General features: G+C 37.6%; 1 protein-coding gene and 1 long non-coding RNA gene across 2 annotated transcripts in view; one reads left to right on the top strand and one right to left on the bottom strand.

The window, feature by feature from the left end:
- Positions 1 to 7,949, top strand: part of LOC146462648 (uncharacterized) — a 59,986-nt gene extending 52,037 nt beyond the window's left edge. Inside the window, exons 2-3 of the long non-coding RNA XR_014857093.1 lie at positions 6,212 to 6,268; positions 7,888 to 7,949. This is a non-coding gene — a long non-coding RNA (uncharacterized LOC146462648). The remainder of the gene's footprint in view (positions 1 to 6,211; positions 6,269 to 7,887) is intronic.
- LOC146462647 (uncharacterized) overlaps positions 1 to 18,087 on the bottom strand; it is a 46,790-nt gene that overhangs the window by 28,484 nt on the left and 219 nt on the right. Inside the window, exons 2-14 of the mRNA XM_085085422.1 lie at positions 17,296 to 17,384; positions 15,005 to 15,081; positions 13,793 to 13,859; positions 12,721 to 12,806; positions 11,129 to 11,186; positions 10,467 to 10,530; positions 9,586 to 9,656; positions 6,711 to 6,812; positions 6,143 to 6,214; positions 4,007 to 4,176; positions 1,712 to 1,790; positions 1,124 to 1,208; positions 483 to 531 (exon numbers count right to left, since the gene is read on the bottom strand). Coding sequence (XP_084941548.1) covers positions 483 to 531; positions 1,124 to 1,208; positions 1,712 to 1,790; positions 4,007 to 4,176; positions 6,143 to 6,214; positions 6,711 to 6,812; positions 9,586 to 9,656; positions 10,467 to 10,530; positions 11,129 to 11,186; positions 12,721 to 12,806; positions 13,793 to 13,859; positions 15,005 to 15,081; positions 17,296 to 17,384 — 1,069 coding nt within the window. The remainder of the gene's footprint in view (positions 1 to 482; positions 532 to 1,123; positions 1,209 to 1,711; positions 1,791 to 4,006; positions 4,177 to 6,142; positions 6,215 to 6,710; positions 6,813 to 9,585; positions 9,657 to 10,466; positions 10,531 to 11,128; positions 11,187 to 12,720; positions 12,807 to 13,792; positions 13,860 to 15,004; positions 15,082 to 17,295; positions 17,385 to 18,087) is intronic.

Genomic DNA, 18,087 nt, shown 5'->3' with positions numbered 1-18,087 from the left:
TTTCTAGACAAAGGGGAAGAACTTGATAAATTTTGCCATATTTCTTATAATTATAGTGATTCATTTTCTATTCTGGACATCCTGGCCATAGCCACTTAAAATTTCTCGAGAGCACCATTTAAAAAAAAAAAAAACATTATCTTGGGGTTTCGTTTGCTTCCAGTATGCCTTTTAGCATTTAACATTAATATTAAAAATAGGTGAAATAGCCGTCTTAAGGAGCAAAGGGTCTAAAACCAAATTATCCTGTTTACGATATGTTCGCAAAGTATATCGTTTATTAATTTATGAAGCAGGCCAAGGCACGTGATTTACCTTGCAGTGGACCCACGTCGTTGAGCGAGTTGAAATAATCGCGAAGTAACACATGTACAAATGAAATAAAGATATATTTTCAAGTGACGTTTTCGTTGCCGTTGCCGTCGTCGTTGTAGAAGCTGTACCTTTCATAACTTGTCCGTCACTGTTATATGTGTACTTACTTGTGCCCACCCATGATACATCCTCGAGCTGTTAAACATTTGCAATCGCCTAAAGATCGATTGGAAAAGATAACGATTCAACTAAGCAAAAAAAAAAATGATCACAAAACACCACAAATATTATCTAATTGATATTGGTGCCAATCTAACTAAAGCTGTAAGATTAAAGCGACCAAAACCCAATGCACTTTTCGGCTTATTAGTTATCGCAAAATGTAAACAACAAGAAACCAGTGAGCTAGGTAGGTCTTTTAAGCGTCGGGTTTGTTTTAACATTAACTTTTTTATCATAGATATTCAAGTTTCCTGCTATTGCCTTCGAGAGGTTGCTTTCTACTGAGTATCACTACTTCCTTATCAATTTCCATCGGCAACTTCACCATCCGCATCACCAGCCCATCACCAGCCATACCGTACAACACAATCACCACCATAGTCATGCCGATCACTACAAAACCACCACACTATACCACCATCATCACCGATAACACCACCCTACACCACCAACATGAACACCACTATCATCACCGTCAATGAATGCACTATCAACACCACAACACTACCACCATCGTACCAGCACTGTCAACATCACTGACACTATTTTCACTAAACTTGTCTTTTGCTTTTTTTGTGCAACTTACCTGAGTCATCATGTAAGAATCCAAAGTTGTGACCCATCTCATGAGCCAGTATAACATAAGGCCCAATAATACTGCTCATTCTCCACTATGACAAAGAAAATTCCATGGTAATTGAGAAATGAAAATTTGATTAGTATTGATTAACAAATATTAGCCCTTTTTCTTGTTTCCCCTGAGAAGCCACTGTCAGAGAGCGTTTTTCGGGTTTGCTACGATTTCAGTTTTGTCCCAAATACGGGTTAAAAAGTATTGATAGTAGATAGGTTGAGGATCATGCTGATATACTTCCCAGCTTATGCCTTAAATGGTATCAAAATAAACATTTCATTTTAGTTTTTGCAGTGCTTTTCTGTCATTATGTTTAATATGTTAAGCTCTGCAAGGTGCTTATGGATGACCATTCAAATAAATGTTATTTCACTTGCTTTCCTTTATTAAACCTTAAGGGAAAAAAATTATAGTTTTGCAAAGAGATTGACCAGTCATGCAAAACATAGATTTTAAATGCCCATCGTGCAGGCAGTCTCGATGCGTTGCAAATGATATTTGGCATTCTATACTCTTATACGACTAAATGGTCTAACTTACATTGTTTACACCAGCTGAATTAGAAGTACACATTCCATAAATGTAAGCCATGCCTGCAACGTCTGACCACTGCCATTCGCTGAAGTAAAGAAAAGGAGATAAAGGTTAAATAAGTTTGATAACGGGCTACGCATGCGTCCTATGATACAAGTGGACAAATTGGCAGACAGAGCCTGCCGGACGTCATATGTCTTCTTGGTTCAATGATCGGAATTTGGGGACATTATAAATGGTTTGTGTCCAGACGCCAATGTTAATTCAAAAGAGAAATTGTCCTGGTGCCCAAAGGGATACCGTAAACTGCCGCTTTTATAAGCCCTCCTGGTTATAAGCCCATCTACCTGTAAACCCCCCCCCCCCCGCCAAAAAAAAAAACAACAACAACAACAACAGCATCCCATGAAATCCCCCCCCCCCCCTCAGATATAAGCCCCCTTCTAGTTTCGCTCATGTTGTTAGTTTTAATTCTGTCCAAAATATTGACGTTTTGAAGCTTAATTAAGAAATTTTAGCTCGTTTCGAAAAGTTTTTGATTATTCCTGTTTTAAGCCCACTCGGGTATAAACACCTCTGCTAATGAGCCCATCTAAAACCCCTTACGAAGGTGTATAAGCCCAGGGCTTATAAGCGGCGGTTTATGGTACATTGGCCCATTTAACCATTATTTGTGAATAAGACAGCCTTGTCAGAAATCAACACAGTCCAGCTTCCTTGTAAAAGCGATATTTTAGCTCTACTAAGGCCGAGACAAAATGATTGGCAAGAGCGCTATAAAAACATTGAGGTTCCAAAGCCCGCCTTTTCTAGTCTCTTTTATTGGCTTTTGAATTTTTAATTACGCCAGGAGGGTAAAGAATCACCTTAACAGAAACCAAACTGCTAGGTGACCGAACGCACCTGAGCACAGTGATTTGCATGCACCTGCTAGCTAATGGCAACATGTTCTTAATTTTTTGTTTGTTTGTTTGTTTGTTTGTGTGTTAAGTCTTTTCTTTCCACTTTTCAGTACTTTAAGCTGTGAAAATCGTATTACAAGGGTGTACTTTACTTTTAATGTTCAACGGATGGGTTGGGTCAGGTGCATAACCGGGTAGAGGACTTCGTATACAGTTGTTTTTGCACCAGCTCATGTGTTGGACGAATAAATAAATAAATAAATAAATAAATAAAAAATAAATAAATAAATAAATAAAAAAAAATAAATAAATAGATAGAGTCAAGTTTCAGCTGAATATCCTTGAACTTCAAATATTATCTCGAAGCAATTTTTTTAATTAACTTTACTATTAGCCTGATTGTGCAAACGTATCTATTACAAAGCAGTTATCGAATAAAAGAAATAATTTAATTGAATTTATGTAGCGTTAACATTATAAAAAATATTCCAAAGCACTTAACACAATGCTTGATTAAAAGCTAAAAATATGTGTAATGAAATAAGGAAATGTTACAAAATATAGAAATATCAACTGTCCAGACAAACTGTACTCTTGCGAAAAAGGTATGTCTTTAACTTCAATTTAGCATTCGGATAGGGCTGTATCTCCAGTAGCCTGATTCTCAGACGGTCCAAGTCGTTTGAACGACCTGGACCGTCTGAGAATCAGGCTATATCTCCAAAGGAAGATTGTAAATATTGGATAAACAGCCGTGTAACAAACCTGTCGGTAATTAAAACTTATGACTCCAAAGTGATGCTGCGAACGAGCCAATCTGGAGAAACTTCGAACTTTAGGTCAACAGAAATTCCGAACACCAATCGATGGTAATATAAAAATGATTCCAATTAATTAGTCGATAAAGAAAATAATAAAAGGGGCAATATCACGGAGATTTTGCTGTGTTGATAAAAACTACTCAAATTTGGCCCAAGAACCTCTTTCCTAACATGAAATTTCTCTTAGGGCGCCGGGAGAAAAATATGAAATGATTTCCCCGTGGAAGAATACTGATACAATCGGTTTTTATCCATTTTTCTCAAACACGCGCACTCAGAAGAAATTAAACTTGAAAATATTGGCCAATTTGTTTCAAGTTGCAATCCATTTCCAACCTAGTCATCAGCAGCCAAAGATGATCAATACCAGTTTCTGTTTACTACCAGAGTTATTGTAAACAAAACTTGACGATTATTTTAACGTTGCTGCCGATACAGATGTATTTTTTGGTTGTTTAAAAGCGACACTAAATATAGGTGATACTGCCATTTTAACATCCATCGATTGCCATCGATTGATTTTCCAATCATCGATTGCAGTTGGTGCCGAGTCCCTGATAACTGGAAACAGTTTTTACCTCAATAAATGTGCATTATCATGCTCAAATGTATGTATCAACTTATCCAATCGATAGTTCCGGAACATGGCCAAATCAGCCCCACCTCCGCTCTTTCGCTCGTACTTATCACCATTTGTCCAGATTTCCATTGCTTTAAAAACAATCCTGATATTTATTCGCTGATAGATCTGTAAAGAAAAAACGGGGAAGAAATAATTATATAATAACCATAATGATGATGGTGATGATGATGACGACGACGAAAAGGGAATAAAATTTATGCGTACTAGATGTTGGTAATCCGAGTGTTCAGATTGTCACGTGCATAGGACAAAATTAAATTGATTCCTAAATGTGATTCTTCGAGGGAAATTAAATACCACTTATTCATTGACCGAGAGTGAGGTCATTACAGGGAAGATGGGCCCAGCTTGTTCTTATGTTTTGCTTATGTTCCGTTCCCTGAAAAAATTAGACAGCGCTACCTGGATTAATAAAAAAGTCAAGTTTCTTTCACAATAAATTGTCTCAGCTGTATTAAGCAATTTGTGAGATACAAAAAATAATCACCATAGACCCTAGGATTATTTTGGAGTAGTCGTAATATACTTGTAGCTAAGAAAAGTTCTTACTATGGGTTTCGATCAGGGCAAAAGGGTTAGGTCTCCGCAATTACCAAATGTAAATTACCCGAAATTTAGACTCCCTGTGGTCTGACCTCTGGTAAGCGACCACCTCCCGTAAACGACCACATATCCTTGACATTATGGATGGTCGCTTACGGGAGGTTCGACTGTCTAGAATATGGCACAGAAAATTATGGAGAACGTCCACTAATTGCAGATTAACGTCGTCCTGATTGATTGATTGATTTATTGGTTAGTTGGTTTTGATTGATTGATGGATTGACTTATTAATTGAATATCAAATATAGAACGCTTTTTTCTTCCTTTACTTAGCCGTCAGCCTTAATTCTTTTATAGTTGGCTATTCTATTCAGCAACCTAGAACAAGTGAGTCAAATGGCGAGTCAAAGTAAACGAAATTTATTATCCCACTTAATTTTTTCTTAGAAAACACGAATTAGCAAATGGGATAAACCAGGTTTTTACCGTACGAAGAACTGCCCGTCGAAGATTAATGTATAGCCTTATCTAAATCTGCGTTATTATGTAAAGTTAAGTTTTCCGTTTTCCAGCATGTTTGTAATTTACCGCAATTTTTTTTTGTCCCGCCTCGACTAGCTTTGTGGCTATTTGCGGGACAAGCCCTTTATATAATCTGAATCTGTAAATAAATTGTTGTTGTTGTTGTTGTTGTTGATTGTCAGATACCCCGAACAAACCGAAGAAGTCCGAAAATTTCGAACAGTAACTTAAGTTAACGTGACTCGACTTATTTAACTAACTAACAAAATTTGTTTTGCCGAACCACAACATAGCTTGAGCACTACTAGAGGTCAATCAAAGTGTTCCTGAGCATGCGTCATGATGATAAGTCATATTGGGACTTGACAATACTTCAGTGGAAAACAGGTTGGCTAGATAAGTCAATTCGTGCTCTCAGGGTCGTTTTTGTTCTAGTGCTGTCATCGCTCAGGTACATTTAAACAGCAGAGGCAGAATTTTAGCTATTAGCATGAAAGGTATTAAGTAATTTAGGGTGCGATTTTTGGGAGAATCCAAAAACGGATTTGTGATCTCAGATCATTTGAATCATGGTGCATCAAAGGAACCGACAAATCCTTGTCCAAAGTGGATTCGTCGGTTCCTTTGATGCACCATGATCCGAATGATCTGAGATCACAAATCCAGTTTTGGATTCTCCCAAAAAAAACGCACCCTTAGAGTGGTTTCCAATTGAGTGTCGTAAAACCAAAACCAAAGAAATTACTCTGGCCAATCGCAACAGATTTAAACAACTGACAACGAGCAAATCAGAATTCGAAGCAAATACATGTATCTGGCGCCAAGCGCGGAAAAACGCGTGCGGCCAAAACACAACTGGTTTTGGTTTGGATTCTCATTGGTTCGAGAAAGTGGCGCGAGTTTTGTTAACCAATCGCAGATCTTAGTAATACAAAACCAAAGCAAATGCGAAATTACTTTCGACACTCAACTGAAAACCGCTTTAAACAACAACAAAACAACTTACCGCATCAACGGCATTTACCAAAGTGATGACGCGGTCCTTTATGAAATCTGTGTCATTGTCATGTTTCAGATACTAGAAGATGAAGCAAATGAACAAACATTGAAGCAAGTGCAGTAATAACTTGAAGTAAGTAAAAAGACATATTGTTGACGGACCTTTTGACTTACCGCTAACCTGAACATTTTTAAATAATACATATTTTTATGTCAGCTGTAACTGATTTCTGCTTTCTATTTCTGAAGTCTGAAGTATATGAAGGATATTTTTAGGTAGAAAATTTTGGCAGAGATTTTGCTATCTGGTCATTAAACGGTTAATTATTTAGTATTCGGTTATTTATTCGTACATTTCATTGAAATGAAAAACACATCAAAGGAAATACTCAGGAGTACCGTTTAATTACTAGATAGCAAAATCCCTGCCAACATTTTCTACCCAAAAATATCCTTCGCAAAAAATATCCTCCCCTTCGGAGGGGGGGGGGGGGGGGGCACTCCCTAATATAACTTCTTGAGTGAAGACCCTGAAGACCTATACTTTACCGGGTTTAAATGTTTCTTTAACTAACCATTCTGTGATCTACGACAATCGCAATCTCATTGTATCGTGTTTCAGTTGTCGTCAAATACGGTTTGTAGAAGTCATCTATACCTGCTATGGTATGTCGAGCCTAAAACAAAGGAATAAAACACACAAGGAGTCACACTAACAACAACAACAACAACAACAACAATCACACTTCAATTTGCCACATCTATAAAGTACATTAAAAAAAAAAAAGCTTACTTAAGGACGGTGCCTCCTACTACAGAAGTATTTTTGCACAGTTTATGACTATGCGGGAAATTTAAAGCAGATCTTAGTATGGGCTAATAGACTCCAGAAAGAAAATTGGGGGTAGCGGGGTATTTTTTGAGATAATTAAGCAACAATTGTTCTAAAAAAGCAGTAAAATACAAAGCAATGTATGGCGTTTTTTGCCAAATTGAAGCTTTATTATCTCTGAAAAATGCATGGTTACCCCTAATTTTCTTTTTGGATACCAAGAGCAATTGCTAAGTTCTACTTTCTCCGCATATTTTTAAAACGCGCCACAATATCCCTGTATTAGTAGTCACCACCCATAGGAGACCCTAGTGTCTCGAGATGCGCAGAACGTATGGGCAGTAATAAAAGTAGGCACCGTTCCTTAATAAGGAAATAAGAGGATGTTTTCATTTTTCATTTCATCTAAAACAAAAATAGAGCCTGATTAAGAATGTTAACTAGTTTATTTAGCTAAAACTTGATTTCGAATGTTGTTAATTGCATATAAATTGTAATTCCGTATACCTTTGTTCTGATAGCTCACAAATGCGAACTCAAGACTACTGAAGCTCACTCAAATGATTAGGCCTTTTTCGATATATTAATATTCAACTTCACAACTAGGCTTAGAGACACATACAAAAAAAGAAATTAAATAAACATGCATGTTTATTCATTTCTCTGTAAGAGTTTGACGGTCCAGAAATAATTTCCAAGCGACTAAGACCAAAGCAAAACAAAACAAAAGCCACAATAAACAAACAACAACAAACAAACCAATGATAATTGTTGATCAAAACAGTGACAACCTTTTCACGATTGTTCCTTTGTTATTTTTATACCTGTGCAAAAACGTTTTCCCAAGGGAAATAGTAAATTACTCACTTCTCCTGCATAATCGGTTGTCTGTCAAACCATGCATTGTCTCTTACGTTTAGATTTCCGAGAACTTCATCTGCTTTTTGGCTCACGAGAACACGATACCTTCATGTCACTGGCACCAAAAGGTAGGAAATTCATTTGATTTGTCCTAAAGTGAAATAATTACTGAAGAGCTTTGGTCTTACAAAAGACTTCGAACGAATTCGTCGCTTGTGTGGGCGATGTGTGTTGATACAGTAATTTTTTACCCTCCCTAGTCATCTTTATACAATACTGAATTGACGGACAAACTAACGCACCTTAAATACTTATATTAACACAACAGTTCAAATCGCCACAACGGAGCAAGGAATAAGCTTTGGACAAAGAGTAAAAAATTTTGTACCAAGATTTGCGCGCAATCCTACACATTAATTATGTATACATTTTCTGACTTAAACTCTATTCACGCTCGCTGTTTGTGAAAAAGTATCAACATGGCAGCGCTGCATGTTTAATTAATGAAAGGGCTTTGCAGAAAATCTTTTCCATTTCGTGTATCATTTTGGGAATTCGATCACGTTAGCATTAAAGTGCATATGAAGTGAAATTTACTTTTGCGCAATTATAAAGTAATAAGCGCGAGATGTGAGATTCCAAATTCGAGTTGTATAGGGTGAAAATTGACGATTTTACAGCCTTGAAAGTTGGACCATTTTAATTCGAGAAATGGTCTAGAGACTGGGTTTAGTTTATTTCGAAATTTCCTCTTGACGACGTTATGTTGGGGTCAGTAGTTTTGTTTACACTCACTCATTTCTTACTACGAAGTAAACTGGTGCATTCTACAGTAACTCCCTTTGTTTAGTTTTCCTACTGTTGTAACACCTTTCATTGTTAGGGGCTCCAGCAACACAATATCTCCTTCCTCCAGGCTTCTCTTTCGTACTATTCGCCATGTTGCACTCAACACTATGTTAGCGGATGTTTTCATGTGGTGTTTTAACCGCGGGTTTTGAACAACAATTTTCGGGTCAAAATAGTCCAACTTTAGGCACTTGCAAAATCGTCAAATTCCACCCTAGACAGCTCAAACTTTGGAATCTAAGGGCCTGTTCACATGGAGGTGGGGGACCCCGGGAAGGTGAGGTACCCCGCCTCGGTGGGGTTACCAATCTCTCCATACAATCTCTCTTTATTTCTTGATCGCGTTCACATGTGAAGTGGGGTACCTCACCAAGGCGGGTTGCCCGGTCAGCTGAGGCGGGTAACCCGCTTAGCTGGGGTGAGTTTTCTCCATGTGAATGCTGGAGGTGGGGTGGGGGGATGTTCATCCGGGCAATTGTCTCTGAATTCAGTACAAGCGTGGCGAGCTTTTTCGCAGATATCACCTTCAAAACATCGACAACAATGCCATTGATGAAAGTTCTGAAGGAGTTGAAGGTGCATTTGTCGAGTCTGATAACCAAGCTAATCTACCGGTCTTGGACGAAGGTAAAGTCGTGCCTGTAGAACACCGAGACGAAAAGTGTCTTCCGTCCGCCATCTTTGTTGATATACGTACTTAGCGACAACGCGACAGCTTTTTAAACCTCACCCCAGCGCCCCAGGGTTGCATGTGAAGGCCTGTTTTTTCTGACCCCGGGTAGATGGGGTCCTCCACCTCCATGTGAACAGGCCCTTACACTTCAAACATTATATTTTACAACTGCCTAAAACGATGTTGCTTCATATTTACACTTTAAGACTATTAGGCAATTCTTGATAAAAAGTACCTTGGAAAATGGCCCAGGGCTATCTTCTCTTTTGAAAGGATGAGAATCTGCAAGTGCCTCTTTGCATGCACCTAGTGAAAGCAGAACCAGTAATAAACTGTTTGGACAATTAGCACTAATTTGTCGATTGTTTATAAGGGAACTGCAGGAACTGGTCATAACAAGTTTGTCCGAGGAGGACCCACCTTGTCTGGGGTAGGGGAATTATTGAAGACACCACCTATCTCATGAACATTACCGACAAAATTTTATTGGCTTTAAAATTTGGGTTGACACAGAAATATTCAGCTGGCAAGAGTCAGCATTGCTAGATGAACAAGAAAAGTGAGGTTTTGAATTAAATTCTCATTTTTTACTGCCAGATAAAAGGGAAAGGGTGGGGGAGCTATACAATAAAGACACCATCTTTTGTGGTTGAGGAGGGGAGGAGCAGGCAGAGACCACCATCTATTTTGTGGTTTGGTGGGTCCTGTTCGAGTATAGTATATTTGTCCACTTCTCTAAGATGTAGTGAGTAGATATATTATGAACATTTTGAAAGCAGGGCCGCCATTTTTAGCAACAACAAAAACCACTGAACAAAACACGAAAAAATGCTTTGAATGATATATTATCATAACAAATTTGGGTGTTCTGTCAAAAGGCTAGTCCTTAAAACGAACAGAGTTGTGGCTAGTAAAAAGTCTTACTGCTTTAAAAATAGCAAAGATACAGTTTCATTAGACGTTTTTGTAGTCCTGAATTTACGGAACTATGTCCTCGCCATTTTAAAAGACAAGACTCTCAAAGTTGGCGAATTTATTAACTCTAAGGTGCTCTTTCCAGCACAGTCAATTCTCGTCTTCATTAAAATTTTATATTGCTGTGATCTATTAGTTTACCACAATGCTTGTGAATATCAGTGTCTTCTTCTCCGGCTAGGAAAATTTTATGAGCCCCATTCGCCTACAAATTGAGAAAGAATAGAAAATCCATTTTTATACTGTAAAAAAGACACCGTAAGTTAAGCTAAACTTTAGAAGTTTGACGGAAATTCAGCCATGATACAAGCTAAGGTCAAAATTACACCCCTTATGAAGTTTTAGCAATGTAGATTTACTTAAATTTTTGCGCTTCTGTTATAGAGCCTAATAAATCTTTAGATCGGGTCTAACAAATTAGTTTTCCCCAAATCAAACTCCCAAGCCTCTTGGCGTGTTTTAGTGTCTTGAATTCTGTGAGTGCCAAAAGGTCTGGATATAGCAGAAGGCATGTTAAAAGTTTAAGAAAAACGACAACAGTTTTAACTTTAAGACATGTTTCGACAGCTCTTCTATCATCTTCAGTTATAAATTGTAAATACGTTCCAGTAAAAGTTGAAGTAACAGCTTTTCTCATTATCATTTCTATGTAAAAATTAACTGATTTGTATTTATTTCCGATATAAAACTGAAGATAACAGAACAGCTGTCGAAACATGTGTGTAAAAATCAAAACTTATCGGTTTTTTTTTTAAACTTTATTCCGTCAGTAATGAATATTTATATTATTTTGCACAACCTACTTCATTTTCTGTCTCAGGTACAATGTGAAAAGTGTCTTGTCCATCATCGATTAGTCCTCTGTTATAACAAAGAAATGAAAAAGGTCGGAGGATAAGACATTAAGAACATGAAAACCAATAAAAACAGTATGCATACTTATAATTTTTTGTTTCGTAAAATATTTTTCTCTCGTGAAATCTATTCCTCTTTCCAAAATCTGAATGTTTGGAACACGCTAAACGAACTTTAAAAGAAACTGTATGTTACAACGACTTTAAAAATTCTCGCGCGCTGACTGGCTCGTAGCTATTTATTAAAGACCTTTAAATTCTAGTACAAGTACGACTACGACTACGAGATTTGACTTCAAGTTTTTAGCGAAGTACGACGAAGAGATAATCCCATGAAGCTTCATTTTACTCTTTGTGAGCGACAAACTTGACGCAGTTGTTTTGAATGATGACAGCTAAGCCCCTTCGTGATTCCAAAAAGACGAGATCACCTACGTTTCGAGGACTTTAGATTTTAGCCACTACGCCCGAGTTCTCGCAAAAACTCGTAGTAAAATGACGACGGCTACCTCGTTTTCTCGCCAAAATGACACTAGTTCACTCGCGCACGCTCTTTGTCTATTGGAAAAACTCGTAGTCGTGCTCGTCCTTATACTAGAATCAAAAGGTACTAAAAAATTACGTCAGATGCAACGCGCGTGCTTTCTCAACGAAAAGTAAGGCAAATTACGCTGGTAGTTTTTCTTGTCAAAAAAAAAAAAAAAGAAAAAATGAGAAACAAATCGACGGCAATTGTCTACAGTCTATACTCTTTTATTAAAAACTGAATCATTGTATAATGCAATTCGAGGGATTTTATTGGCTTAGCGGCCATGGTATATGAGCCATTATACCATGGCCGAGAAATGGCGACTATGAAATTGTCTGCTTGTTATTCTTGCACAGCGAAAACAGTAAGATCTAGCAATATTTCTTCATTGTTTTTAATAAAACAATTATTCCATTTGCGCTTGTAGGATATGAGATGATTATAGCCAGCTCGGCGCTACGCACCTCGTTGGCTATCTATCATCTCATATCCAACACGCGCTCGTGGAATAATTGTTAAATACACCATAGAATGACGCCATGAAATGTTCAAAACTATGAATGAAGTTCAAAGCAACTGAAAAATGGCCTAGTTGTTTTCTGCATGGGTATAAATGTGTACAAATGGTGTGCAATGCGCTAACCACAACACCAATACACGTCCACAAATGGTAGAGATTATTTAACAATTATTCCACGAGCGCGCGTTGGATATGAGATGATAGATAGCCAACGAGGCGCGTAGCGCCGAGTTGGCTATAATCATCTCATATCCAACAAGCGCAAGTGGAATAATTGTTTTATTAAAAACAAGCGAGAAATACTGCTAGATCTTACTGATTTCGCTGTGCAAGAACGACCAGAAGGCAATTTAATGGTCGCCATTTCTCGGCCATGGTATAATTGCTCATATACCATGGCCGCTAAGCCAATCAAATCCCTCGAATTGCATTATACGATGATGCAGTTTTTAATAATGTTAATTATCTTCTGAGATAAGGAGGAAAATTTACCTGAGTCCTTTGCAAGTGTTAAGAACCACAGTAGAATCCTTCACACCTCGGATGGTTCCTTGATAATGACAGTCATCGGCAACGCCCTACATGGGTTTACGAATGAAACACGGAAAATATTTGGTCATTTAAGTTAAAACACTGAGTCTGAATGCATTTAATTAATTATTTAATTATTCGACACTGCTCTTAGAGTTTCACCACTTTTATTTTTTTTTATGACAGATTAACAATCGAGGAGGGCAGGTTGTTGTGAGGCAGGTTTTATATTACGAAGAGTTCAAAGAAGAGATGAGTGGTTGGTTCTGAAGCGATAAGTGTAAGTGAAGGAAAGTTCGAGTATTCATACGGAAACCACCCACTTGAAGAGACGGAATGGTGATAAAGGCTTCTACGTGATGATCATCATAAAGAGAAGCTTCTGCCAGGAAATGACACCGGACATTTTAAAAATGGAGAGTATTAGGAATAACTGTCTGATTACAGTCAATGATAGGACAAAACGCAAATATGAGAGATGGGTGAAAAAGAAGAAGAGGACTAACAATGAGGAAAACGCGAGCGGAACCGCAAAACATCCTCCGTGTCGTGAGTACATTATAATTAGTTTTTATATCTTATGTGTTAAGTAATGTTTAAAAAACGAGCGAGCAGGAGTGTTTTATCGGATTTAATACCAAGAGGCGCAGCTGAGTGGTTTTCGGACCCAATAAAACACGTGCTGCGAGTTTTTTGAACGGTGACAAAAACATTCCTGGAAAAGCGTGTGTCAATAGAGTTCATAACCATTATGCTTTTGTCAACGTTGGAAATTAGCATAAGAGAAAAACACTGCATACTAATGAGGAGTGTTTTATCCACTGATAAAAGACCGCATACTAATGAGGAGTATTTTATCAGCTGATAAATCACCGCATACTAATGAGGAGTGTTATCAGCTGATAAAACACCGCATACTAATAAGGAGGAGGTTTATCGATATAAAGTCACTGCACGCGATGTATTATCGACGTTTTGATAGGTCAATGGGTTTATGAATTATTAATGAGTTTTGAATACGTGTATTAGCTACCTGGTGCATAATTTCCGATCCATCGTTAGCAAACGTACGCATGGCAAAGTACGGAGAAATGAGCTCTCTGTAAAGAAAAAAAATCAATCACAAGCTTAGTGCTTAAAGGGGAAGTATCATGGGGTTTTTGGTATCTTTTGTTAAAAATGATGAAATAAGACCTTCAATGAGCCGCCAAAATAATTCTACAATGACGAGCTGCGGAAAGAAATCAACTAAATTCTTGAAAGGAACAACTCGCGATCTGTTCTAGCGCATTTTGGAAACAAAAATGCGAGAACAAGGCACTAATCGAGAGTTTTATTGCACTGGGGTGATAATTTATAACAAACTAGACAATTATTTCTTTGTGTCTGCTGACAGACAAACATTTTTATGTTTTGAAATGACAGCAAATTTGCGTGATACTTCCCCTTTAAGACTCGCCAAATTAAATATCAACAAATTCCCACATTCAAACTGCATGGCATCGATTGTGAATTCTACTATTTAAATACGGACCCACGCTATAAACGTATGCTGGGCCTGGGCTAGACGCTAGCCATTTCATTATGGACACTATAGCCGTCAACATCACATAGTCCGTCCTGCCACACTAAGGACGGTGCCTACTATTGTTACTGCGCATACGTTCTACGCATCTCGAGATACTCGGGTTTCCTACGGGGTGGTGCCTGCTAATACAGGGATAATTTTGCGCTGTTTAAAACTATGCGGAGAAAGCAGAACTTAGCAAGTGCTTTTGGTATCTCTAAAGAAAATTGGGGGTAGCCATGCATTTTTCAGAGATAATAAAGCTTCAATTTAGGAAAAAAGTCCCATACATTCCTTTATATTTTGGCGCTTTTTAGAGATATTATTGCTTAATTATCTCTGAAAAATTTGTGGTTACCCCCAATTTTCTTTTTGGATTCCTAGAGGCCTTGCTAAGATCTGCTTTTCCCGCATAGTCATTAGCCGCACAAAAATACTTCGGTATTAGTAGGCACCGTCCTTAAGTACCAGCTGAAAATCTTGAGCAAAGAAATTTTCAGGCTATCCACCGAGCAACAACAGTAATTTTTTTATTTGCTCAATATTTACACTGATCTTATATAAAGAAATCTTGGCGATAACATTTGGCATTGGAAGGCCATAGCGTTCTCTAAAAGAAAACTAATCGAAATATTTGTTGGTTAATAAAATAAGTGAAAGAATGATATGTTCACGTACTTATTTTTCTTGATATCCAGGGTCCAGTCTTTGTCGAAAGCTTTCAACCGATAGGACGCCTCATCCAAGTGACCCCCCTAAAACAACGGGGAAAAACGTGAGTCCTATAAGGTAGATTGTCTTTAAGCTCTAAGCTTGCTTTCCCGTTTACCCCTCTTCCCACCCCACCCAGCACCCAGGGAAAGTGGAAATACATGACCCTTGCAACACCCTTGATGCTTCGAACTGGAGTTAATTTGCCAGCCTTTGATACCATACTGCTCTAAAAGCGACCAATATTCCATGTGGGATTTTTTCCACGGAATTCCATGACGCGTATTTTCTCCGGCCGGATCATTTGTCAAATGCCCCATTCGCACCAAGGCTTAAACACGTTTAAAAGATGTTTAGTTAAACATAATTTAAAATTGTATTCTTCATAAAAGCTGCTTTCGGATGTTTGTCGACGACAGGTTTGACACAAATAAAAGCATATTAAGTTAAAGTTTACTTGGATCGTATGTCAAAGTCAATGGTTCAGCTTTCTGTTACTAATTTTCATTTTTTAAAACCTGTTGTTGGTGTGAATGGGGCCGAAGTCTCATATGGTAACCTTGATATTACTGGGAAATATTTATTTCGGAATCGATTTTCATGGCTCTCAGTAGTCGAACCTGTCTTTTACATGTAAATACAAATCCTTTACAATGACAGTTACTTAAGGCGTAACACCTTGCTGGTATGAAAAGGTAACTGAAGCGATTGTAAAATTTAAGTGCAGTGCGAGAGGGATGACGGACGAGAAGCAAAGGGCGAACTGGGCAAAGAGCAAGGGGCGAGGGGCGAGGTGCGAACAGTGGAGGGTGGGGAAAGGGGCGCCGGATTACAATGACACATTCAGTAAAAATATTGGATCGGATTGGGAAGTATAGATGGATAACTTCCCTCGTTATAAATTCACCAGTATCGAATAAAAATTTACGAAAACTATTCTTAATATACTGTCTATAAACTTTTACCCTAACTGAGATTTACAAACTACCTGAAAAAGAAAAAAATACTGCTTTACATGGATGTCTTGTTTCAAGGAATATAATTAGTCGCTAGAAGCTGCACAAGTATAGCTGATGACAGAAGCCATTTAGTGATTCTGCCTGCTGCAAATTGAAACTGTTCCATAGTACTGCACCACTGTAGTTAAAGCTGTTTTTTGACGATAATAATCATAATAATAAAAATTGATATAGCGCAACTTTCCATAAACTGATGAAGGAAAAGAAAAAGGAAAAAAGACTAATCCTAAAAGACAAAAATTTACAATGGTTTCAACAAAACATGTTAAAATAAATAAAAGATAAAATCAATAAAATTAAATAGAAACCAACTTGACTACAATAAAAACCTAACTTGACGAGAGTTAGAAGTGGCAGTTCTGTTTTTCTGGGAACTGATCCAGGCTCAGTGGTGTTTTTGAAATAGAGGAATGCGGCGCGCTAGCGACAACACCGGAGCGAAAATTATATTCTCCGACTCAATGATAATTTAGGAAGAGAAAACAAAAGAAATCAATACCGTGAAGGGGGTTTGGTAAAGTGATCTTAATTATCAAAAATTTGGTGAACTTTTTCTTTTTATTTCTCCAAGAATTATTAATGGTTTGAGAAGCTACATCAAATACTCGAAAGAGTGTTTCATCCAATTTCCATACACCTCGAACTTGGTTTAAAAAAAAATAAATAAAATGGGCAACTGAAAGGCGTCCACTCGACGTCCCTGCTTCCCGCCCTTGTCTGCTTTCTCGCTAAATGTTAAAACCACCTTCATTCAAATGATCGTCACGCTTTTAAGAAACTTGGAAAATAATTCACAGTATCAAAAACTGCATAATACCATAAGTATTCCTTGAATAGTCACTACGCTGAATTTTTCAAATTTCGCAAATAATCTGCTTGAAATTCGATGAAATGTAAAATTCAAAAAAAATTATTGCGGGCGGAAAGTGTGCGTCTACCTGTCGTGCAGAAGTGAGAATTTCTGATTTTTAAATTTTCTAGTAGATCCTTCTATGATATGCTTCATATTTGTGCTAAATTCAGCTTTGTTAACATGTTCATGAAATTTGTCCTGCATTTTATTCAATATCAAGAAGTCGAAAAATTGTTGGTTATAAAAATGGGATGTTTTCCCCTTCGACCCATTTCTGCGAGTGACAAGCAAGCTATCCGAATATTGCGAACACAATTCTAAAAGCCCACGTTTTCTTTCACCTTTTAGCATAAATATTTGTTTTACAAAATTAACTGCAAACTGACCTTTCCCGAGGTTGAGAGATCTCGTTTTGCTCGCCTTCCGTCAATCCTCTCTGGGTAAGTTATGAGATAATTATTTACCGAATGTCCATCTGTGAATTGAAAAGAAACATTTGTTACGCATCCACAGAGCTAATTAAAGCTAAGTTTAACTAAACTTATTTCGCCCAATGAAATAAATATAAACCAAAACCAAGCAGTAAAGCAGAGAAATTAGCCAGCAAGCATGTTAGAGAGAGGCAATTAAGGAGTAATTTTCACGGTTATTAAGGACACTATAAAAGAATATGAGGCCATATTAAATTTAGCCATATCACGATACATGTTCTCACTTTCATTCATGAACGTCCGTATGGTACTATATAGAATTTGTTCAAACGTGAAGGCATCTTATCTCTGTTGATCATTTGTTGTATTCTTATGGACCTCATACTCGTCCAAGTAGAGATATTGTTATGGGAAATTCGATGCTGATCACCATTGGGAACCACAGATGTTATGACAAGGTTTAGTACAACCCGACATTACTACGACTTTCGTAGTGTGCTCGTTTCGAAGACGCACACACAACTCACATTGCACAAGAAATGGCTTCCAAGAGGGGCCCGGTTTTTTTTAGATTAAATAAATCATCTTTCTGCATCGTGTCTAACTTTAACCTCTATGAGGTAAACTCGGTCCAAGGATTTAAACTAATGAGGACGTTAAAGTTTGGTATCCCACACACTCACATGAACATTACAGTAGAACTTCGATTTAACAAAGTGCAAAGGGACCAGGGAAATTGGTTTGTTA

The sequence above is a fragment of the Pavona decussata genome, unplaced genomic scaffold, assembly GCF_977016875.1.
Source record: "Pavona decussata unplaced genomic scaffold, jaPavDecu1.1 SCAFFOLD_186, whole genome shotgun sequence".
In the NCBI taxonomy this organism is placed as follows: domain Eukaryota; kingdom Metazoa; phylum Cnidaria; class Anthozoa; order Scleractinia; family Agariciidae; genus Pavona; species Pavona decussata.
Note: the sequence above shows the minus strand (reverse complement) of the source record. Positions and strands in the feature narration are given on the sequence as shown.